Genomic DNA, 24947 nt, shown 5'->3' with positions numbered 1-24947 from the left:
CGTCACAGGGGGGCGAGAGAGGGGCATGAGAGACAGACAGGCGGGCAGACAGACAGACAGAGAGAGCGAGAGACAGGCTTATCTTAGCATTTTCTCATGTATATTTCAGATTTATTTTGCTGTTACTGTCGTTTGAGTTTGTTTTACTTTAGTTTTTCTCTCGCTGATTTTTGCTTTTAATTTAACAGGATTTTCTTTTATTTAAGTTTATTTTATTTCATTTTGTGAAATTGTAACTTTTATGGCAAATTTGATTATTATTTATTATTTTTCTCAACGTCTTTTGTTTTTTCATTTTGAATTGTTTTCTGTAGTTATGATTAATATTTAGTTCATATTATTTTAAACTTAGATGTAGACCCATCTTTGTGTTCTATTATTTTACATTTATTTTATTTTATTTGATCTATTTTAACATTCCTCACGGTAAGTAAGTTTCACTTTAAAGATTTCCTTGAACATCCACAGTGTCAAAATCGTGATATTGTTTCAGCGGGATTCAAATAAAAACATCTGCAAACAACCGAGTCAGACCTTCAGTGAACCGTCACGATGCTGCCACCTGCTGGTCCATCGGCTTCCTGTGGGCCATCAGACAGCAGCTCATCAGAGCCCTCAATCACTTCAGTCTTTCGACCTAATTTTACTTTTGCACGCAGATGTTCACTGACTGCACATGTTGAATGATCAGTTTTACCAAACCTCCACCCTCTGACTCCACCTCACTCATAAGTGTGAATTTGTCTTTTTCCAGGACTTCCTGTTTGGGTCACTAAAGATCAGAATGTGATCTCTGGTTTTTGGTTTCAGAATGTAAAGAGGATGATCCTCACAGCATGTATTCAGACAGACATGCAGAAGGAAAACAAAAGATCTGAATGTGCATGTGAAGACAAATTTTATATTCCTGCATATCTGAATTCTGTGCGCTGGCCACAGATCTTTATATTCTTTGTCTCTCTGTACAAAATACTTCCTGCAGATATTTCGGTTTAATGAGATTGTCTGTCTTTAAATGGCACCACATGACAAGTAAACACCTGGTAAATAAAAGCTGCTCTGTGTGTTTCAGTCATGAAACAAAGTGCTCCATTCAGGGAGGATTTGTTGCTCTGTGCTGCCCTCTGCAGGACAAACGGAGGAACAGCACTAGTCAGACACAGGTGAGAAGATACAACTACCAGATAAGTTCGTTTTATTAATACGGACCCAAATCATAGTTTGACTCAGTGGTTTTCATGCTCTGTCCTTAAAGCTCAACAGAAAGAAGGGAAGAAAGCCCAGCAATTTCTCTTCAGGTCAGGCAGACAAATAAATAGATCGCACATGAACTACAATAAATCCATACACAAGTTAAAAGATGCCTTGAGCAGCATCAGGTGTTTTTGGCAGTGTCCCATAACTTTTTCACCATGCAGACCACACAAACCGCTGCTACTATAGTAATAAAAACAATCAGAGACACAATTAATGTAAAAAAAAGTTGAAGTTCAGTAAACTACAGTAAAAATATATATATAAAAATGATCAACTCTAGGATTTCAATATATTTCACCGAACAGATTTTATCAGATGTTTGTTTTCACATTTACAGGCTGCAAGATACACTATTGTCCAAAAGGCCACCACCTCTACCCAGCTCTGAGGTAGTTAAAGAGGTCACCGAGCCCCCCCTCCAGCACCTCCTTCACAGGCTTCAGCAGCGGATTGTGGATAATGTGGAGTCCTTTATCCAGAGGATGGCAGGCCAACTTCTCCAGTCGGGACAACTGGTGCATCTCCTGAACACATCATCATCGTCATCGTCATCTTCACTGGCGTCATTGTTTTGAATAGTAGAACTACAACAATATCTACACTGTATTTTGAACACCGTGTCACTGAGGCTGGTCTGTAAACACTTTACCTGTGGTACGTCCTTAATGTCGTTAAAGTCCAGATTCAGCAACTCCAACCTGGAGAAAATCACATCATGTCAACAGCAGATGCCACCTGACAGGTGTGTGAGGCACAGTGGTCTTCAGTTCGGACAGGGTTATCTCCTGGGTTTTGGCAGGTGGGGGTAATAGCTGGATTTACCAGGTGATTTACTTGGTGTTAACCAGTAAGCTGGGGTTACCTGGTGAGGCAGCAGAGGGCCTTCGGCAGAGAGTGGAGACTATTTCCCTCCACAATGAGGATCTTTAGCTCCACCAGAGCCTGGATGTTCTCTGCCAGGTTCTCCAGACGGTTACAGGCCAGATGGAGGAAGACCTGCATGGACAGAGGAGCTGACTGACTGAGATCACACAAGCCAACCCCTTTAACCAGGAACTCAGAAGGAACACAGGGTCAAATTGGGGCCAGCATGTCACATTTATGTGATTGGTGGAACTCCTAGGAAAGTTCGAACATTTGAATTGAGCCTGATTGATGTACCAGAGCCTTCATGTTGTAAACGCAGCCTGGAATATGGGCAATGTGGTTGTGACTGAGGTTGAGCTTCCTCAGTCTGGTCAGATTGGAGAAAGAGGCAGGCAGTGAGGACAACTGGTTGTTAGCCAAACTCAGCACCTGAGAGACAGACACTCTGTTAGACAGAGGAACATTTATTTCAACAGCTTCATTTAGATGTGAGGACTTCTATTCATCTACTCCTATGGAGTACCACAGGGCTCCACCTTGAGTCCATTTTGATTCTCTTTACATGTATCATTTGGGTATTTAAAGTTTGAAGTTTGAAACAAACAAATCTGTTACTGGGAAGTTAGAAAGAAGTGAAGCGACCAAACCTCCTTCAGGCCACATTATCTATAATCCCTCACTTTCTGTTCTGGTTTTGGTCTCTGCTGCATATTCAGCAGATTGTTCACTCCTCAGTTCTTTGACCATGACCCCAACAAGGACTTTAATGAAACTTTGCAGCTCTGCAGCTATAACAGCTTCCACTCTTCTTTGCTTTGTGCACTGGGGCACAGTCAGGCTGGAATAGAAAAGGGCCTTCAACAAACTGTTGCCACAAAGTCGGAAGCATAGCAAAATGCAAAAAAAACCAAAATGTCTTGGTATGCTGAAGCATTAAGATTTCCCTTCACTGGGAGTCAGGGGCCGAGCAGAAACCCAGAGGAACAGACCCATGGCGAGAGGTGTCTGGATACTTTTGTCATATGGTGTATTTAAAATCGATGGTCTCATAACTGCAGTGCAAAATGTATCAGCTGATCAAAGTGAAGTCTCTGAATTAGAAAATAAAAGCAGAAGAAGCAGCAGTAGCATTTTCATCTGTAGCAGAAGTACTCTTAGCAGTATTTGCAGTACCTCCAGTTGTGTACAGGCTCCCAGCTCTTCAGGGACTTCTGTCAGTCTGTTTCTGTAGGCGAATAAAACTCGGAGTCTCCTCAGCTGTCCGATCTCTGCTGGCAGGCTGCTGAGCTGCACACAACAAACTCAAAGCTGGAACAAAAATAACCCTTTTTCTTAAATCAAGTGATCACATCATGACACATCTTTAACTAGCAGTTTATTAGAAGAAAGGATCCTGCCTCTCCTGGCATTTGCTCTCTCTCCTCTCCCTTGCCTGCCTGCCTGTGTGTGTGTGTGTGTGTTTTCCTGCTCCAATCCAGAGTAAGCTGGGCGGTCTTACCTGCGGTGCACCTGTCCTGAGTTTTCTGCAATCAACTCCACCCTGAGCTGAGCCCTTTCAAGACAGGTTTTCACCTTTCTTTGTTGCCAGATGGTTTCTGTGCTTGTGTGGTACAGTATCAGTTCTTTTAATCTCTGGATACTTCTGGGAAAATATACCCTTTTTTTTGTCTTTGGTGTCCAGGTTCATCGGCTCGTGTTTGCCAGCCCACTCAAGCTCATTCTCTGCCCTTGTAGTCCAGCCTCATTCTGGTTCTACCAGCCCCTGAGGAAAATCCTTTTTGTTCATAGAGACCACATGTGACCTGGACTGAAAACTTTTTGTTCATTAGTCTGACTGTTACTCTGACTGTTCTGGTGAAAACATTCTTAGTCAGCTCTAGTAAAAGTTTGTTCACCTCAACCTTGTGTCTGCATTTGGGGTCTCTATTCTTAGAAACAAACATGACAACTTTTTCTAGTTTTCACATCTTTTGTAAAGAAAGTCTGACATAAAGACATCGTACTGTGGTGGTAATGAAGCCGGCAGCCATTTCCACTGCTGCTGCTGTTTCTGAGTACAGCTGACCTGAAGGCTGAGGGAGGGAGGATGAAGGTTAGAAGAGGACAGAGGACAGAAACTGGATCCTGGGGGATTAGAGGGGGGGATTATAACCTTTATTTATCCTGGAGACAGAGCAGCTGCTGGGGTAGAAGGAGTCACTGCCTTGCTCACGGACACATCGATAGAGTCTGGCTTCAGTTTTGTCATGATAATGAGATCCTATAATTCACATAATGCAGCTGAACAGAGCTGACAGAGTCCAGCTTCAGTTTAATGATAATAGATCTGGAATATAGAATAATTTGTGGACGTGGGAGGATTCCCAGAAAAGAAAAGAAATAATCTACAAGGTATTCACCATCCACCATATACATATACATATACAATACATATACTGTCTTTGTGTCTTTAAATTTTTACTTTATGTTTTGTGCTGGACGTTGCAGATTCGTTCAACAAGTGAAGAAAAGGAGGTCATGAGATGTTTCACCTGGTTACCCCACAGGTTGAGGACCACCAGGTTGGACAGCAGAGCCAGATGAGGAGGAAGAACCTTCAGGCTGTTGAGGGACAAATTCAGCTTATCCAATTCCAACAGCTCCCACAGTTCATCTGGGACCTCCTGCAGGAGGAGCCACAAGAGGGAGCGGAAGAAAACAATAAGATCAAACATGTTGCTCCTACTGTTACTGCTTATATGAACACTGTTCATACCACTACTGCTACTTCTGCTGCTGTTGAAGTGGTACAAAGAAATGAATCCATTTCATGGTGAAATATTTTGCTCTGAAGTCTTGGTAACACAGAAGACTTTGACCTACTCAGACTCTCATGTAAAAAGCCAGTGACACAGCTGGTTATGTATTTACACGCATAGAGTAAGTTTCCGCCAGAAGACATCTGACTACAGTAACCAGATCCGAGTTGTTGTCCTACCTTCAGTCCTCGGCGAGCAAGACTCAGGACATTATATCCAAACTGTTTGATGGTGAATCGACGGATTCTGTCTGCTGATGTCAGACTGTCCTCCCTTCCCACACTCCTCCTTGTTTCCTCCTCCACCTCCTCTTTACACAATGTTCCTCCCATCCCTCCACTGTCTTCTCCTTCCTGCAGACCCAGTGGCTTGTCAACAGAACTTTACTGTCGTGAAGCTATCCCACTGTGTCTGTTAAAATATAACAATATGTGCAATAATGGGACAAAATGGTCACAGCAGACCTGTGCAATAATACATGCGTAATAACAATTGTGCAACAATCTTTACTCATGTAAACACTACTACAAGGATTAGTACTTATTTACTTACGGTAGTCCCTGAAACAAAACCTGTGCAAGAAGTAATTCATTCACTAACCATAACCTGAGGGACTCTAGTGTAAATAGTCTTTTTCTTTTCTGTACTGTGTACAGCTGCAGGTACTTCTTTCCTGTGTATTTACTCTTTTTTTCTATATTCTGTTGGCTGCTGTAACACTGCAATTTCCCAGTTATGGGACTAATAAAGGATTATCTTATCTTATACCCAGATGTTGTTCCACTGTCTGATATCCAGATCTACCCAGTAGAAGATGGTCTTCTACTGACTGAGTGGGACTTTTTTTTTGGCTGTCCAGGTGTTGTCCAGGTGTTAGTCTTGTATCCACAGCTGTCGTGTCAACACAATAGTTTGTTGTCTTTGGTTCAGATGAACTCCTGCAGACTGAAAATAAAGAATTTGAACCTCTCATGACCATCACGGTACTTCTCTGTATTTCCTTGTTGCTATCAGTTGAATGCTGCAGTGACGCACAGATCATTCACATTTGCATTTTTCACCTGCCGTCCTCCTTAACTGATCATTTTATCTGATTAAGAGACCAGACCTGCAGGCTCTATTGGCTTTTAGACCACGTGGGGCAGCATGAGCTTTCCAGGTGATTTCTTAATGTATGTTGTATCGATTAATGAATGTCTTCTTTAACAATTTACTTTAATGTTAAGAACGACAGCTTCCAATAATTCAAAACGTTTCAGTAATGTCACTTTTCCTTCAAAGCTGTAGTTTTAGGCTTGACAGGGCAGATGAAATTTTGCAGTGGAGACAGATTTAAACTTTAAGCTTGGGTTCAGGATTTATCAGCAGCACAGCTGCTTCACTCCAAAAAGTCTTGTATGAACCTGGACTTCCCATCCACTGTTAATCAGAATTCAATTTTATGGCTCAGTTGATGATTGTCAGAACAATGGAAAGACAAAGAAGACAGTTTTGGTGAGTATCCCAGCTGACTACAAGTCAATCACAGGGCTGAGACACACACCTCGGGGCAAAGTAGAGTAGCCAATTAACCTACTGTGAGGGAAGGAAGCTCAAAGGAACAACAGACAAGACCAGGATTAGAACCTGGCAACAGTGCTAACCACTGTGCCGCCCCACCAGAGACACCAACACTCTTTATTCATTATACACAATATGGACAAAAGTAAAGCTCCATAAAGACATGGTTGGATGAGTTTGGTGTGGAAGAACTTGACTGGCCCACACAGAGCCCTGACCTCAACCCCATCCAACACCTTTGGGATGAACTGGAACGGAGATTGTGAGCCAGGCCTTTTGGTCCAACATCAGTGTGTGACCTCACAAATGCTCTACTGCATGAATGGGCACAAATTCCCACAGAAACACTCCAACATGTTGTGGAAAGCCTTCACAGAAGAGTGGAAGCTGTTAGAACTGCAAAGCTTCATTAAAGTCCTTGTTGGGGTCATGATCAAAGAACTGAGCTCTCCAAATCCTGTAGTGCAGTCCTAAAACATTTTCAGTGACAGTGTGTTGGTGTCTCTGGGAGTGAATAATCTGCTGAATATGCAGCAGAGACCAAAACCACAACAGAAAGTGAGGGATTATAGACAAACTGGCTTGATGGAGGTTTGGTCAGTTCACTTCTTTCTGACTTCCCAGTAACAGATATATTTCAGTTTCAAACTTTAAATACGAGATGTCATTAAAGTCCCTGTTGGTGTGATGGCCAGCTGTCCCAATACTTTTGTCTATATAGTGTAGCACCTCTGAGACAAACATGATCAGCCGGTTTCCTACCTCATGCAACTTTTGTCTTTACAGAGCTGGAGAAGTTTCAGGTGTCCAAGTGAAAATCCTTGCAAACCTTGAAGTTTGGTGTTCAGTAGTGTTCGACACCAGGAGAGTCACATGACCCGATCAGTTTATTGACAAATCCAGACTGACTGACTCACTGGCTGGCTGTTTCTGGCAGAGAGAAGATGATCGAGTTAGGAGTGTGTTTACAGAGAGAGAGAGAGAAAACTCTATTTGAGGACGAGCACTGATAGACAGGCAGATCTCACCTTTGACCAACACACACACACACAGCTGCTGCTGTCAGTCAGTCAGCCAGCCAGCAGCTGCAGACTCTGTTTGCAGCAGTCAAAGTATTTAGACTAATGTATTGCTGTGGATGTTTAAAGACTGTATTTAGTTGAAGGAGAAGGAGAATTTTCTCAATACATACACAACACTTCACCCTTAAGTTTATCGCAAACAGTCAACGTCTCCACCAGTGCAGAGACGACTTTAGAGTTTGAAGCTACAGGACCAACAACTGTCGGGGTTTCATTCTTTCAAAACCCATGCATGTAAAAAACACCAGACACATACGCCTGATATACACACACAGAACAGAACCTTCAAGTGCAAAACCACCAGAATCAGCTCTACGGTGAGGGCTGAGCAACAGACACGGAGAGAAATCAAAAGCTAAAAGAAGAGTGACATGTTGCTGTGTTAATAATTCCTGTCTGCTGCAGCTGACACAGTTCAGCAAAGGATACATTCACATCAAATAAAGCACGTAAGGGCTGAGTGAATGTGGTCTGGACTCTGTGGAGGAGACTTATGGTTGCCGTGATGCTGTAGAATTACCCGCACTGTGATACAGGTGCACTCTCACTCTGAGAACTGAGTTACGCTTGTGTTATTTATGAATGCATTACTGCAACAATTTAAAGTCTAAGTCTAAAGTCAACTCTGACATCCCGTTCTACTGATATTCTTGTATGTGACTGTGATTGAAACCCTGAACCCGCTCCACTCCACTTCCCTGTAACAACGTCCAGTCAGACTCTCTCTGCTCAGGACCCGGAAGCAGTCAGTGAATCTGCCTCTGTGATGAGGATAAGATGTTCCTCCCAGATAACAACAGGCATTTGCTGATTGTGTTTGGATCCAGGTTGATCTGACCTGAATAATTTAGCAGCTCTGCTAGTGCCACCAGACCTCCAGTGTCTGTCAGCGAGGTCTCGGTCCAGTCCACACTGATGATGTCCTGTAGTCCTGACAGTGAGGGGTAGTTGTGTAGAAACTGGGTGTGATCCTCTGTGTGTGAGAGCTTCTTCAGCTCAGCGTCTTTCCTCTTCAGCTCAGTGATCTCCTGCTCCAGCTTCTCCTGAAGCTCCAAGACTCGACTCACTTCAGCTTGCTGCTGGGATCTGAGCTGCTGCTTCACATCAGAGCTTCTTTTCTCCATGAGACGGATCAGCTGAGTGAAGATCTTCTCACTGTCCTCCACTGCTTTATCAGCAGAGTGACTGATGGCCTCCACCTCCTGTTGAAGCACCTTCAGGTCTTTCTGTCTGTCCTGGATTCTCTGCGGGATGTTTTGTAGACTCATCTCGAGTTCTCTCTGCCTCTCAGTCCTTTCTGCTGCAGCTGACACTGTGTCGTGGCCTTTATGTTCATCCACAGAGCAGAGATAACAGATACACTGCTGATCAATATGGCAGAACTTCATCACCTCATCTTGACGAGAGTAGATGTTCTCCTGGAGCTTCTCAGTGGGCTCCATCAGCTTGTGTTTTGTTAACTGAGCCACATCATAGTGAGGCTGGAGGTGTTTGTCACAGTAAGAGACCAGACAGACCAGAGAGGACTTGAGGGATTTCAGCTTCATCCCAGTGCAGACATCACAGACTACATCTTCAGGTCCAGCATAGCAGTGAAGTTGAGGAACTGCTTGTTGTCCAGTCTTCTTTGCCCTGATCGGACTTCCTGCTGCGGTAAGCGTCCAACGTCATTTCCTGTTGTTGTGTGTTAGTGGTGGTACGAGCAGCTCCGTCTGCGCTTTAATTTAAGATCGCTTAAGTTGTTCTAATATTCGCTGTAGCGAGTAATTTCACACTGTTACCCTGATCGCCTGTTCTAGTCATAGACTTCATCACTCACTTTATTAATTTGACGCTAATCTTATAACCGATTAGCATTTGCCAAATTCCGCTAAACTAGCTTAGCCTGTTCATTAGCGATGGCTTCTCTGTCTCCCTCTCTCTCTCCTGCTCTCTCCTGCTTGGTGTGTCAAATGTTTAGTTATTCCTCTGCCTCCTTTAGTGAAAGTGGTAAATGTAATAAATGTAGTTTACTTGTAGCGCTGGAGGCGAGGCTTAGTGAATTAGAGGCACGGCTCCGCACCATGGAAACAAAGTCTCTAGCTACTGTTGTTAGTCAGCCCCCATTAGCCGGTGCGGACCGATCTAGTGTAGCTCGTAGCCTGCCCCCGGTAGCTCCCGAGCAGCCGGGAAACCAGGGAGGCTGGGTGACTGTACGGAGGAAGCATAGTCCTAAGCACAAGCCCACGGTTCACCCCCAACCTCTTCACGTTTCCAACAAGTTCTCCCCACTCAGCAACACACCCGCTGAGAAACCATCTCTGGTGATTGGCAGCTCTGTAGTCAGAAACGTGAAGTTAGCGACACCAGCGACCATAGTCAAATGCATTCCTGGGGCCAGAGCGGGCGACATTGAATCTTATCTAAAACTGCTGACTAAGGATAAGCGTAAATACAGTAAAATAGTAATACATGTCGGCGGTAATGACACTCGACTGCGCCAGTCGGAGGTCACTAAAATTAATGTAGAATCAGTTTGTACATTCGCAAAAACTATGTCGGACTCCGTAGTTTTCTCTGGACCCCTACCCAATCTGACCAGTGATGATATGTTTAGCCGCATGTCATCATTCAATCGCTGGCTGTCGAGGTGGTGTCCAGCAAACAATGTGGGCTTTGTAGATAATTGGCAGACATTTTGGGGAAGACCTGGTCTCATTAGGAGAGACGGCATTCATCCCACTTTGGATGGAGCAGCTCTCTTATCTAGAAATCTGACTGAGTTTCTTATTAAACCAAAACCCTGACAACCCAGAGTTGAGACCAGGAGGCAGAGTTGCAGTCCTACACGCCTCTCTGCGCTTCCATTACAGTTACCCACCCAATATCCCATAGAGACTGTGTCTGTCCCCCGACCACTTAAATTAATTGAACCAAATTCAAAAAGAGGAGTTATACATAAAAATCTAATAAAGATCAACACCAACACCTCCACAGCTACAACTGATAGGAGAATTAAATGTGGACTGTTAAATATTAGATCTCTCTCATCTAAAGCTGTACTAGTGAATGAGTTAATATTGGACAATAATATAGATTTATTTTGCTTAACCGAAACCTGGCTTCGGCCAGAAGAATATGCCAGTTTAAATGAATCCACTCCCCAAAGTCATATTAATACTCAGATTCCTCGAGACACCGGCCGAGGAGGTGGAGTTGCCGCCATTTTTGACCCAAATCTATCATTTAGTCCAAAGCCCAAAGTCAACTACCATTCATTTGAAAGCCTTATTCTTACTCTCTCACACCCTACCTGGAAAACAATACAACCAATTTTTATTGTTGTAGTGTACCGCGCTCCTGGCCCATACTCTGAATTTTTACTGGAATTTCCAGAGTTCCTATCGAGTCTGGTCCTTAAAACTAATAAAGTTATTATTATGGGTGATTTCAACATCCACGTGGACGATAGTAATGATAGCCTTCGCGCAGCATTTATCTCTCTCTTAGATTCAATTGGCTTCTGTCAGTGTGTACATGAACCCACTCATTGCTTCAATCACACTCTTGACCTTGTTTTGACATATGGTATAGATGTAGAACATTTAACTGTCTCTGAACAAAATCCTCTTCTGTCTGACCATTGTTTAATAACTTTTGAATTTATACTATTTGACTTCATACCACCAAGAAAAAACTCCTACACTAGATACCTGTCTGATAGTGCTGTGGCTAAATTTAAAGAAACAGTTCTATTGTCATTAACTTCAGTATCATGTCCCCATATGAGTGAACAATATAATAATCCCTCTGAAATCGACCATTTCGTGAACAGTGCTGCAAGTTTACTAAGGACAACTCTAGACTCTGTTGCTCCGCTAAAAAAGAAACTCATAAAGCAAAAGAAACTTGCACCCTGGTATAATACAGAGGTTCGCAAATTAAAACAAAATGTGCAAAAACTTGAGAGGAAATGGCGTTCCTCCAAACTTATTGAATCTCGCTCAATCTGGCAAGACAGTCTTAGATCATATAGGAAGGCCCTACGAACTGCCAGAGCAGCCTATTACTCCAAATTAATTGAGGATAACAAGCATAATCCCAGGTTTCTCTTCAGCACTGTAGCCAGGCTGACAGAGAGCCACAGTGCTATCGAGCCTTGTATCCCTGTGACCCTTAGCAGCGATGACTTCATAACCTTTTTTAACGACAAGATCTTAAACATTAGAGACAAAATTCAGCACCTACTGACCTCAGCTGATCCTGATGTAACATCAAACATTAGTGTCTTAGAACCAACAGTAGAAACAGATATTCATCTTGACTGCTTTTCACCTATCGATCCCCATCAGCTATACTCACTCATATATTCATCCAAGCCAACAACATGCCTCTTAGACCCCATCCCTACCAAACTTCTCAAAGAAGCTTTACCCTTACTTAGCACCTGTCTATTAGACATGATCAATCTGTCCCTGATAACAGGCCATGTACCCCAGTCCTTTAAAATAGCTGTAGTCAAACCTCTCCTTAAAAAACACACACTTGATCCAGAGGTTTTAAGCAACTATAGACCAATATCTAACCTTCCATTTCTTTCCAAGATCCTTGAAAGAACAGTCGCCAATCAGTTATATGACTTTCTTCAAAATAATAACTTATTTGAAACTTTTCAATCTGGCTTTAGAGCTCATCATAGCACAGAAACAGCATTGGTCAAAGTCACAAATGACCTCCTCCTGGCATCAGACAAGGGATTTATCTCTGTCCTTGTACTGTTAGACCTTAGTGCTGCATTTGACACCATTGACCACTCTATATTACTGCACAGATTGGAACACCTAATTGGCATCAAAGGAACTGCATTAAGCTGGTTTCAGTCTTATTTATCAGAGCGATTTCAATTTGTTCATGTTCATGATACATCGTCCACACTCTCAAAAGTTAGTCATGGAGTTCCCCAAGGTTCTGTCCTTGGGCCAATATTATTCAGCCTGTATATGCTCCCCATTGGTGATATTATTAGGAAACACTCCATACATTTTCATTGTTATGCGGATGACACGCAATTGTACTTATCAATGAAACCAGATGAAACAAATCAGCTAGTCAAGCTTCAGGCATGTCTTAAAGACATAAAAACCTGGATGACCAGCAACTTCCTACTTCTCAATTCAGACAAAACCGAAGTTATTGTTCTGGGCCCCGAACACCTTAGAAATAACTTATGCAGTGATATTGCATTGATAGATGGCTTAGCCGTGGCCTCAAGCTCCACTGTAAGAAATCTAGGAGTTATCTTTGACCAGGACATGTCCTTTAACTCGCACATTGCAAATATTTCAAAGACTGCATTCTTTCACCTCCGAAATATCGCAAAGATTAGGCACATCCTGAGTCAGAAAGATGCAGAAAAATTAGTCCATGCATTCATTACATCTAGACTGGATTACTGTAACTCCCTTCTATCAGGCTGCCCCAGTAAATCCATAAAGACTCTCCAGCTAATCCAGAACGCTGCAGCACGACTACTGACAAGAACCAGCATGAGAGACCATATTTCTCCTGTTCTGGCTTCTCTACATTGGCTACCTGTAAAATTCAGGATAGATTTTAAAATTCTCCTCCTCACTTATAAAGCCCTGAACGGTCAGGCACCATTCTATCTTAAAGAGTTAATAGTACCCTATTATCCCACCAGAACTTTGCGTTCCCAAAATGCAGGGCTACTTGTGGTTCCTAGAGTCCTCAAAAGTAGACTGGGAACCAGAGCCTTTAGTTATCAAGCTCCTCTGCTATGGAACCATCTTCCGGTTTCGGTCCGGGAGGCGGACACCCTCTCTATATTTAAGAGTAGACTAAAAACTTTCCTCTTTGATAAAGCTTATAGTTAGGGCTGGCCTAGGCCGGCCCCTAGTTATGCTGCTATAGGCTTAGACTGCCGGGGGCCCTCCCATGACGCACTGAGCTCTTTCTTCCTCTCCCTCTCCTTCTGCACACATTCATGTCCCATTAATGCATATTACTAACTCAACTTCTTCCCTGGAGTCCCTGTGCTTTCTTGTCCCGCAGATTCCTATCGATCATGACTGGACCTCCTGCTGCGGTCCTGCTGTCGTCCTGCTCAAAACCTACTGCGATTACTACTGTTTAGTCATAATCTGATTTAAATCTGTTAAGACTCAGTACAGCTACTACCATTTTTGTCACTACCATTGTTATCAAAATCACCATAATACCTTCTGTATACTTCATTGTCATTATCATTATCTACATTTCGATACTTCTGGTATTATTACTGCTGCTATGCATCTCTGCTTGTGTGCTCCTTCTCTCACGCCCCACCCCCTCTGCCTCTCTCCCTTGCTCTCTCTGTCGCTCTCCTGCTCTCTCTCTCTCTCTCTCTCTCTCTCTCTCTCAACCCAACCGGTCAAGGCAGATGGCCGCCCATCTTGAGCCGGGGTCTGCTCCGAGGTTTCTGCCTTCTAAAAGGCAGTTTTTCCTCGCCACTGTCGCCAAGTGCTTGCTCAAGGGGGAATGTTGGGCTCTCTCTATTTTACAATTTAATTAAAGAGTTTGGTCTAGACCTGCTCTAATTGGAAAGTGTCATGAGATAACTTTTGTTGTGAATTGGCGCTATATAAATAAACTGAATTGAATTGAATTGAATTCATCAGCGCCAACAAATCTGCCACCCTGGTTTGAACACATCACTCACCTCACAGCACAGAGATGATGAAACATGCTGGGAACTCCATTGCTGTGAAGATCAGCTGATCTCTTACTGTCACCTGATTGCACTGACAAAAGGTTGTCCAAGCAGAGTGCAGAACTCTTTAGCAGTGGTTTGCTCTGTCGCCTCACAGCAAGAGGGTTCCAGGTTTAGAATCCGGGTCTGGGTCCTTCTGTGTGGAGTTTGCATGTTCTCCCTGCGTGGGTTTTCTCCAGGTTCTCCAACTTTCTCCCACAATCCCGAAAACATGCACATCACTGCCTGGTTGTTCTGTTTTTGTCTTCTTATTGTCTGTGGTGGCTGTTGGTTAACATTGGACGGAGTAGCCGTGGTGTATGTTGCTGTTAAACAAACAAACAAACAACCAGCTCAAGTCCCAACATGTCAGCTGCTGAACACTTAAATCATCCCAGACTGACAAACTTTCCATCATCTTATATTGTTAAAATGCAGCTAGACAGAAGCTAGTAATAAATAAGAGTAGTATTTTCAAAATATTACTTTTCTTAGCTTTTCGTGCTGGCTCCAGAGAGCAGACAATATTTCAACCGCAACAAAAACATGCTACAAACACAAAACAACTACAGAGAGTACAAAACAGGCTGTGGGGATAAATGTCCGTTTGGGCTCTGTGATGTGTTCTAGCAGTCATCAGAGTTTTTCTACTGGCTAATTTTCCTTTTAGTCATCTGAATGTGTTGGCAATAAAGTTGAGCTTTCGACTGTTGGCTGGACTAAACAAACACCGTAAAGGTGTTTTACAAGCCAAACCGTCTAGTCTAAAACAAAACAGTCTAATGATGTCATAAAAATACAATCTAGATCCCACAAAGTTGCGTACAACATAAATAAAAACAGGAGGCAGTAACTTGTAAATCCTTTTTGACTTATCTGAAAAACAATAAAAAAGGACAAGACATTCAATGTCTGAACTGATAAGACTATATTGAGTTCAGTGTAGATGTTCACACTAGAATCTGATGTCTGTCACATCAAAAAAAAATCTGTAAACAAAAACGTTGGATCTGAGCTGAGCATTAAGGCCTGCAATGCAAACTTATATTTCCAGAATAAATTATTTCTTCTGTCTTCACAGGCCAGGTTTATTTTGACCTATTGGGATGAACACAATAACAGCCCCCTCACAATGAACTCAGAGAAAGGGTCACAACAACCTCATAACATAGACCAAAAAACGCTGATGCAACCTCTACTGACCTCAGAAACTACAGTGAACATTGTAGACTCTCCACAAGACTGGACAGCAGCTTCACTCCTGAATCACGCTTATTATAGTTCAAATCCGGCTCTCTCAGATGGATGGGGGTCGATTTCAGAGCTGAGGCCAGAGATGAACAGCAGCTGTCTGGTAGTTCACAGTGATTAAGTCTGTAATTACAAAATAGTCATGATTCTATCAGGAGTCCCTATTACACACATTTCTATTTTCTGCTTCCTCTGGCAGTAAAGACCTGGTAGCCTCTGGTGTTTAGCCACGACTTGAACTACTACTACTACGACCTATCAGTAGATCTCTCTGCACTGAGAAATAGCGGTTACCAGTTGTAAGACATCCTGTACTGAAAGCTGAATAAGCAAAGATTTTCTCATGAAGATGTACAATCTACAAGAAGTAAAAGTTGTAAACTGACTTTAAAGTTTCCAGTCGACAATTCGGACTCTCCAAACCAGCAGACAGCAGCTTCACTCCTTTCCACTCAGCTCCAACTCTCTGAGATGTGAGGGGTTGGACTTCAGAGCTGAGGCCAGAGAAGCACAGCTGATCTCTGACAGACTGCAATCACTCAACCTGAATAAAAATGACACAAAATCAAATCATACACTTATGTGATCCAATTTAAATGTGTATTCTATCACCAAGTGTTAGGTTTTTCTCTTGTGTTAGAAGTGTTATGAGATGGGTCTAACGACTTCATTCATTTATTAACGAGAGATGGTGCAACCTGGGACACGTCTCTGTTGAGGAACAAGTCTGCACTAAAGACATCGAGTTACTTGCTGTTGGCATTCGGCCTTGTTACATCCCAAGGGACCCACTGCACACCCCAAGGAGCCAAACCACTACAGGCCTGTCGCTTTGACCTCCCACCTGATGAAAACCACGGAGAGGCTCATCCTCAGCCACCTTCGCTCTGTGGTGAGTACAGCATTGGACACGCTGCAGTTTGCCTACAGGCCAAACATCGGGGTGGATGATGCTGTCATCTACCTCCTGCACCGGATGTGGACTCACCTGGAGAGTGCCAGAAGCTCTGGGAGAATCATGTTTTTTTACTTCTCAAGCACATTTAATACAATTCAACCAGTGCTGCTGAGAGGGAAGCTGGAGAGAGCAGGAGTGGACGGACATTTGGCTGCTTGAATCATCGACTACCTCACCAACAGGCCACAGTATGTGAGACTACGTAACTACGTGTCTGAGGTGGTGGTCTGTGGCACAAGTCCTGGGCTGCCCACTGGACTCTGTGGAGGAGGTGGGTGAGAGGAGGACGTTAGCCAAGCTGACATCCATCATGGACAACACCTCTCACCCTCTGCATCAGACAGTGGAGGCTCTGAGCAGCTCCTTCAGCGGCAGACTGCTACACCCTCAGTGTAGGAAGGAGCTACAGCAGCTCCTTCATTCCCACTGCTGTTAGACTGTACAGCTCAACAGTCGAGTCCTCTTTCCTCCCTTATGAGGACTCGTATATAGCTGTATAGTGTACTGTGTTTACTTGTAAATCAATAAAGTTCATCTTATCTTATCTTATTTCCACGGTGACTGACTGTGGACTCCTTGTTTGACTGATCTGAATACCAGTCCAAACACTGATTCTTTATGTAAACAAGACAAAGGATGGAGACAAATAATCTTGCAGATACAATACTGTAAACAAAAACAATAGAGCTCCAGCAGCAGGCAATGCTGCTAGGACATTTTTGGGGATGTTTTGATTTGATGAAACCTTTGGAGGAACTAAAATACAATCCAGACATCCTGCTGAAGTAACACATTTGCAAATTTGAGGGTTCATAAGACACCATCAAGCTTGTAATTAGACAGGACTCTACAGCTCTAAGAACTTATAACGAGGACTTTTAATTTTCAGCACAATGATCAGAAGTATATACAAGGTGTTCACATTAACAGCCAATATGCCTGGAATGTGTGCTTGCAAATGGTCAGTACAGTGTTTTGACACATAATAATGCGTAGCAGCAAAAGTTAAGCCACTCTGCAGATCATCAAAGAGCTAATTAAATGGTATCTGACCTGCGAGTTTCCAGTCCAGCAGTCAGTAGCTTAACTAGTGAATCGTGCAAGTTCTTCTGATTCTTGTTTCTGCTCAGGCCCAGGTTTCTCAGATAGGATGGGTTGGACTTCAGAGCTGAGACCAGAGAGCTGCAGTTGATCCCAGTCAGTCCACAATTAGCAAGACTGTCATTAAAAAGAAAGCATTTTCATCAGAGAAGTTGCAGTTTAAAAAATAAAAATAAACAAATGAATTTAACAAAAGTCTGAACAATCTTCCCACCACCATCTGGACACCATGAGAAAAATGGAACATACAGGATATACTGAGGAATTTTTTTTTTAACAAAACACCTTTCCTTATGTTCCTACTTTAAAAAAACAATAACAGATTTGTATGAAATTAATTCTTTCAGATTTTGATTTGGATGGTGCGCAACAGTTAAAGACATATGAGTACCTCTAAAGAGTGGACCACAGCAAACATCAGCAAGCTTGTTGACTATGCGTAAAGTAGATTTCCTACTTCCATCCATCCATTAAGGCCCAAACCTCCAGACTCCTGAACAGTTTTTATTAAGTGCCACAGAGGAACTGAACTTAATCAACATTTGGGAATGTGCAAGACATTTCAGTTTATATGTTTTGTTCTTGCTACTTATCTGTTCTTGCTGCTTATATATGTTATATATGTTGACTTGTTTGAGGTGTGTTGTTTTTATCATGTCTTTTATCTTGCACCTTATCTGCACCTTATTCCCCTTACCACAAGGACTTGCATTTGATTTTCATTTTACAGCTGTGCAGTGACAATAAAGGAATTCTAATTCTAATTCTAACAGTACAACATTTTCCATTTTCCTCCCCACTGAGTCACAACTTAGAGTCACGAACAGTCTCCTACTTTGGTTCTGAGGGTCCAGGTTCATTACTGCAGGATGGAGGGGAGTCTTTGGAACAGTCATCTCTTCACAGACTGACAGACAGAGACTTTGATATGTAAAATAAATGTTTAAAATGTGTCATCATTTTGATTAAAGACCAATAGTTTCCAAGATTGAAAAGTGAATTACTGTTAGCAGAAGATGTGACAGACTATGAGACTAAAGATTAAGTGCAGAACAGGCCCTTAGAAGCCGCAGGTGACTTGAAAAATTGAATTGGACTTCCAGAGGTGTCTCAAAGTAACTCCTCCCACCCAACTACTACTAGCAGAAATTATTTAAACTGTGTCTCACTTTGTGTCTGAGGGTCCAGGCTCATTGCTGAAGTCTGGAGGATTTCCTCTGGACCAATCACTCCTCCCAGACAGAGAACAGGATCCTGGAGACTCTAATCTGAGGTGCTGAGCTCTGAAAACACAGAGATATTATTGTTTCAGACTGTGACATTTAACAGCAGCCTGTGGTGTTCAGGTGGGCAGGACCAGACAGAAAGATCTGCTCACACCTCAAAGGTGAGAAGACCATGGACCTGAGAGGGTTCTGAGAGGGTCAGAGAGTGAAAAGTCCTGACGTAATTGCTCCTCGTCCTCCACCTTGAACACCACAGCCTCCTGGAGGCCATGCATCAGTAACTGCCACACATATACCCGCGATATCACCCATTTATCTTCTCATAACAACTCATCAGAAGTAGAAGTTGATGTTCATGCAGTGAATTTAGTAAAATCAGCTTGTGTGTCATTTCCCTCATTGTCGTTTTTCTGGTTGATACGGTGACAGCGACAACCATCATAACTCTAAACTCAGCAGCAAAGAGCTGTGATTCAAACACATTCATTTATGAGGCTCAGATTTGATCAGGTGAACTCAGTGGGATCATTACTTTGTGCCTGTAGATTCATCACTAAAGCCTGGAAGTTCTCCTTTGGACCACTCACTCTTCACAGACAAAGAACTGGATCCTGGAGACTTCGATCTGTCCTCCTTTTGTACCACATCGCTCATCTTCAGTCAGTCTGAGAGGATCAGAATCATTTTGTTGATATGTCAAGTGAAACCCGTGTTATGATAAATAACACATGCGATGTTTTTTCCTGAACATTGTCGCCACGTTTGCTGCGTGTTTGGTGCGAGTTGTATGCAAGAAGACGCAGTAAACACCGGCTCATTGTAAGGAAACATGACACCCTCTTTCCTATTGGGGGGCAGCCGTGGCCTAGAGGTTGGAGAAGCGGCTTGTGATCGGAGGGTCACCGGTTCGATTCCCCCACATCCCCCACTGGATGGGCAGGAGAAATTTGGGTGTGGTGGAGTGATTAACGCGAAAAAAATGCACCCCCCCCCTTCATTAGCCGGCTGATGTGCCCTTGAGCAAGGCACTTAACCCCTCAATATGCCCACTACTCCTGTGTGTGTTTCACTGCATGTAATTTGCTGGGTGTTGCATGTGTGTGTTCAACTAAGGATGGGTCAAATGCAGAAGTTAAATTCAGTATGTGTATGTAAAAATATATATACTGCCAGTAAAGTTGATTCTTCTTCTTCCATTGGTGAAAATATACACCACATTAACCAATCAGAATGTGTGACTGGCAACACATGGCATTTTATTGCTATGGAAAAGTTGCGGCAGCAAGTAGGCAGCAAACGAGAGATTGCGATGGCGATGTCACGTTTTGAGATTTGAGAGATTTGTGACATTTAGCGTGTTTGGAGCGTATAGTTAGTGTCTAGTGAAGTGTGATTGTGTTGTATAGTTGTAAATAGCTCTACAAAAAACAACGCCTGAGGCATTTACCGCATTTTAAGGTAAATAGTAAATAGTAGTAAATAACTAATAATTGTTTGCTAAATCTGTACATAAGTTTTTAAAATTTACAATTTATATATTTTAAGTTATAAAAATGGTTTGTTAAACATGTTTGTGGTTTTCACTGTAAAAAATCTAACTTTTTTCCCCACTTTTCCAGGTCATATTAGGTGGATTGCTGAGTCTTGTCCTGTGGAGGTGGCTCTCCTGTGTTGTGCCATTCTTCTGTGGAGTGGTTGTTTTGTTTCACCAATGTAAAGATCAGAGAATTCTTCACTGCACTGGACTGCGTATATGATATTGCTCTGTCCACCTACATCTTAAGGAAAAGGGACATTCCTTTGATGAGAACAATGTCCACATTCTTGACAGAGAGGACAGGTGGTACAAAAGAGGGGCCGAGGGAGCCATCTATGTTAAGTTGGAAAAACCTTCACTTAACAGAGGTGGTGGACTTAGACATCATCTCTCCTGCACTTACAATGCTGTCCTCCCATCCTTACCAAGGAAGTTTCACCCCAATTCACACGAAAGCCATAACAACAATAGGTCGTTAACCCGAACTCATTAACATTCTCACAGCCATTAGCCAGTTGTTATCTAATGGTGTGGAGACCCAGGTATAAATACCTGTGCTAGTTGTGCACACCAGCTAGTTGGACTAGTCCCAGCCTAATCAAGCGAGCATGAACTGATGAAGCCTCTTGGATGAGAGGTGAAACGTCTTCAAAGACAAATAACTAAATCCAGTTGCATTCGATTGAATTTCCTTGTGATACCAAACAAGGCAAGGTAAACCATTTTTAAGCTGAAATATAAAGGTAAAATCAAAACTAGTAAAAAACGGGCAATTATGCACATGACTCCAGAGGATTAATGCAGTTTCTTTAATGCCAATTGGGTGCTCCAATGTGTGCAATAAGATGGAATGGTCAATGGTGTCAAATGCAGCACTAAGGTCTAACACTACAAAGACAGAGATAAGTCCCTCGTCTGATGCCAGTAGAAGGTCATTTGTGACTTTGACTAACGCCGTTAAAATGTCATTAAAAAAGGTTATGAAGTCATTGCTGCTGAGGGTCACAGGGATACAAGGCTCAATAGCACTATGGCTCTCTGTCAGCCTGGCTACAGAGCTGAACACAAACCTGGGGTTATGCTTGTTATCCTCAATTAATTTGGAGGAACAGGCTGCTCTGGCAGTCTGTAGGGCCTTCCTATGTAATCTAAGACTGTCTTGCCAGATTGAGCGAGATTCGATAAGTTTGACAAGTTTTTGCACATATTACTTTAATTTGCGAACCTCAGTATTATACCAGGGTGCTAGTCTCTTTTGCTTTCTGTGTTTCTTTTTTAACGGGGCAACAGAGTCAAGTGTTAACATTAGTGAGCTTGCAGCACTGTCCACAAAATGGTCAACTTGAGAGGGACTACAATTGGCATAAGACTTTTGCTTAGTGTTGTAATGTTCAGCAGTACCGGGACACGATACTAAGTAAATGACAACAGAATCGCGTCCTTAAATTTAGCCACAGCACCATCAGACAGGAGTTTTTTCTTGGTGGTAGTCAAGTACTATAAACTCTAAAGTTATTAAGCAATGGTCAGATAAAAGAGGATTTTGTTCAAAGGCTGTTAAATGTTCTACTTCAATGCCATATGTCAGAACAAGGTCAAGAGTGTGACTGAAGCAGTGAGTGGGTTTATGTACACACTGACAGAAGCCAATTGAATCTAACAGAGAGATAAATGCTGCACAAAGGCTATCATTACCATCGTCCACGTGGATGTTGAAATCGTCCATAATAATTACTTTATTAGTTTTAAGGACAAGACTCGATAGGAACTCTATCGAAAAATTTCTATCGAAATTCCAGTAGAAATTCAGAGTACGGGCCAGGAGTGCGGTACACTACAGCAATAAGAACTGTTCACTGTTTTCCAGGTAGGGTGTGAGAGACTAAGAATGAGGCTTTCAAATGAATGGTAGTTGACTTTGGGCTTTGGATTGAATGATAGGCTGTGGTCCAAAATGGCTGCAACTCCACCTCCTCAGCTGGTAGTATTAATATGGTATTAATGACTGGAGGGGGTGGATTCATTTAAGCTGACATGTTCTTCTGGCCGAAGCCAGGTTTCAGTTAGACAGAATAAATCTATAATCTAATATTAATTCATTTACTAGTACAGCTTTAGATGTCAGAGATCTAACGTTTAACAGTTTCCATTTAATTCTCCTATTTGTTGTAGCTGTGGAGGTGATGGTGTTTATCTTTATAAGATTATTGTGTATGACTGCTCTTTTTGTATTTGATTTAATTCATTTAGGTGGTCTGGGGACAGACAGTTTTCTGGGATTTTGGGTGGGCAACTGTGCTAATGGATTTCATTGCCATGTACCTGTGTGTAATGACAATAAAGCTGAATCTAATCTAATCCAATGGGAGTGCAGAGAGGCGCGTAGGACTGCAGCTCTGCCTCCTGGTCTCAACTCTGGGTTGTCAGGGAGTCAGATTTCCCGATATGAGAGCTGCTCCATCCAAAGCGGGATGAATGTCGTCTCTCCTAACGAGACCAGGTCTTCCCCCAAAAGGTCTGCCAATTATATACAAAGCCCACATCGTTTGCTGGACACCACCTCGACAGCCAGCGATTGATTGATAACATTGATAACATGTCATCACTGGTCAGATCGGGTAGGGGTCCAGAGAAAACTACGGAGTCCAACATAGTTTTGGTAAATGTACACACTGATTCCACATTAATTTTAGTGACCTCCGACTGGCGCAGGCGGGTGTCATTACCGCCGACATGTATTACTATTTTACCGTGTTTACGCTTATCCTGAGCCAGCAGTTTTAGATAAGATTCAACGTCGCCCGCTCAGGGCCCAGGAACGCATTTGACTGTGGTCGCTGGTGTCGCTAACTTCACGTTTCTGACTACAGAGCTGCCAATCACCAGAGATGGTTTCTCTGAGTGGGGGGAACTTGTTGGAAACATGAAGAGGTTGGGGGTGAACCGTGGGCTTGTGCTTAGGACTATGCTTCCTCCGTACAGTCACCCAGCCTCCCTGGTTTCCCGGCTGCTCGGAAGCTATCGGTCTGCACCGGCTAATGCGGGCAGGCTAACTACAGTAGCTAAAGACTTTGTTTCCATGGTGCGGAGCCGCGTTTCTAATCCACTAAGCCTCGCCTCCAGCGCTACAAGTAAACTACATTTATTACATTTACCACTTTCACTAAAGGAGGCAGAGGAACAGCTGAACATGTGACACACCAAGCAGGAGAGAGCAGGAGAGGCTGAGGCGAACAGAGCAGCCATCGCTAATGAACAGGCTAAGCTAGCTTAGCGGAGTTTAACGAACGCTAAATGATTACAAGATTAGCGTGAAAATCGCTAAAGCGAGTGAATAAATGTTTGACTTGAACAGGCGTTTAAAGTAACAATGTGAAATTACTAGCTGTTGTGGACAGTAGAACAACTTAAGTGAGGTTAAATTAAAGAGCAGTACGGAGCTGGTACTAACCCGTAACGCACGGCAACAGGAAGTGACGTAGGATGCTTACCGCAACAGGTGACACTGGCACGGGAATAATTGGCAAAGAAACCAAGGCGTTAAGACAGAATTAAAGACAATGGAGCATAATGAAGTCAAGGCCCCGGCAGCGAGTGCTTGCAGCTCTGATAATAAAGTTGTTGACACTCACGTTTTCTTCTTTCTGAACCAACCGACTTTCCTCATTCACTTTTTCTTCTTCTCTGAGCTTTACACACGTCACACACTGTCACACATTTCTCATCAGTTTGGTTCTGATCAAAGAGATGGATAAGATGAGACTTTATTGATCCCCAAGGGGAAATGTAGTAACCAGACTCCCCCAGTAACCAAACAATGCTCTTCCACCACACTGCAGTCTTTACTCCTTTATGATGTTCAGCTGCAGTGTTGAGCTCCTGCCCGTATGCCCGTCTGAGCCACGTTTGATTCACTTCCTCATTTATTCCCAGTGATTGCTCCTGTAAAAACATGTGCTGGTTGCAATTTCTCAGATGTGAAGATTTGCTGCTTTTCCTCTGAATGATCTGAATCCTCTGAATGCTGAGCTTTGGACTGTTGGTTGGACTTTCCCAACTTAAACTGATTAAAATCTCCAAAGAAATTGTACTTGTCCTTGTAGGGACCAGGGGACAGGATGTCGTCAAGCTGGATGTAGAAATTGTCCCTCACGCCACTTGGGGAGCAGGTGGTGATGATGGTGTCCACTTGGACTTGAAGTCATGAGACGTAAGCTGACCCTCTGTAGTTTCTCCGTCAGCTGTAGTCACTTGTCTCAGATTATAACCCTGACTCAGCGGATCCTCACTGCAAAGGATCGAGTATGTTAACAGAGAAGTGAGGACAGAAAAAAAGAAAGAGGCTTAAGGGTCATTAGTTTTCCATGTGACTGAGGTTCATCCTTGGTGACACTGACAATATTAGTTATTATGAGTTACCAGAGATGAAAATAATGACAATGTGATGATCCTGTCCAATGCTTGCATGTGAATCTGGGAGGTTGTTAGTGAAAATAAAAGTTGATAGTTTTCTTTTAGTTTGTCAGACTGGATTGATTAAAGTGTCCAGACAGCAGCTCAGAGCCACACAGCAGTCGACATGC

At 42.9% G+C, this 24947-nt stretch overlaps 2 protein-coding genes across 8 annotated transcripts; both read right to left on the bottom strand.

Moving 5' to 3' along the window:
* Positions 1-1164: 1164 nt before the first annotated feature.
* Positions 1165-23963, bottom strand: LOC124049688 (leucine-rich repeat-containing protein 30-like). 7 transcript variants are annotated; one of them, XM_046371605.1, is made up of 14 exons: positions 23856-23963; positions 19360-19492; positions 18771-18884; positions 17554-17718; positions 15929-16086; positions 15495-15665; positions 5691-5867; positions 5102-5333; positions 4656-4787; positions 3298-3411; positions 2419-2553; positions 2120-2253; positions 1907-1955; positions 1540-1781 (listed from the first exon to the last, which is right to left on the bottom strand). In XM_046371605.1, exons 8-14 carry the CDS (start codon positions 5252-5254, stop codon positions 1632-1634), a joined length of 867 nt encoding a protein of 288 aa, XP_046227561.1. In that variant the 5' UTR covers positions 5255-5333; positions 5691-5867; positions 15495-15665; positions 15929-16086; positions 17554-17718; positions 18771-18884; positions 19360-19492; positions 23856-23963; the 3' UTR covers positions 1540-1631. The 7 variants fall into 7 exon arrangements, with proteins under 7 accessions (XP_046227566.1, XP_046227561.1, XP_046227560.1 ...); XM_046371604.1 differs by lacking the exon at positions 23856-23963 and adding an exon at positions 23816-23839; XM_046371606.1 differs by lacking the exon at positions 23856-23963 and adding an exon at positions 18437-18522 and having other exon boundaries at positions 19360-19635.
* LOC124049689 (tripartite motif-containing protein 16-like) lies at positions 7511-9199 on the bottom strand. The gene is made up of 2 exons (XM_046371611.1): positions 8403-9199; positions 7511-7614 (listed from the first exon to the last, which is right to left on the bottom strand). The coding sequence occupies exons 1-2, from the start codon at positions 9109-9111 to the stop codon at positions 7604-7606; spliced, it is 720 nt and encodes a 239-aa protein (XP_046227567.1). The 5' UTR covers positions 9112-9199; the 3' UTR covers positions 7511-7603.
* Positions 23964-24947: the final 984 nt, after the last annotated feature.

This window comes from Scatophagus argus, chromosome 18, assembly GCF_020382885.2.
Source record: "Scatophagus argus isolate fScaArg1 chromosome 18, fScaArg1.pri, whole genome shotgun sequence".
Taxonomy (NCBI): Eukaryota; Metazoa; Chordata; class Actinopteri; family Scatophagidae; genus Scatophagus; species Scatophagus argus.
Note: the sequence above shows the minus strand (reverse complement) of the source record. Positions and strands in the feature narration are given on the sequence as shown.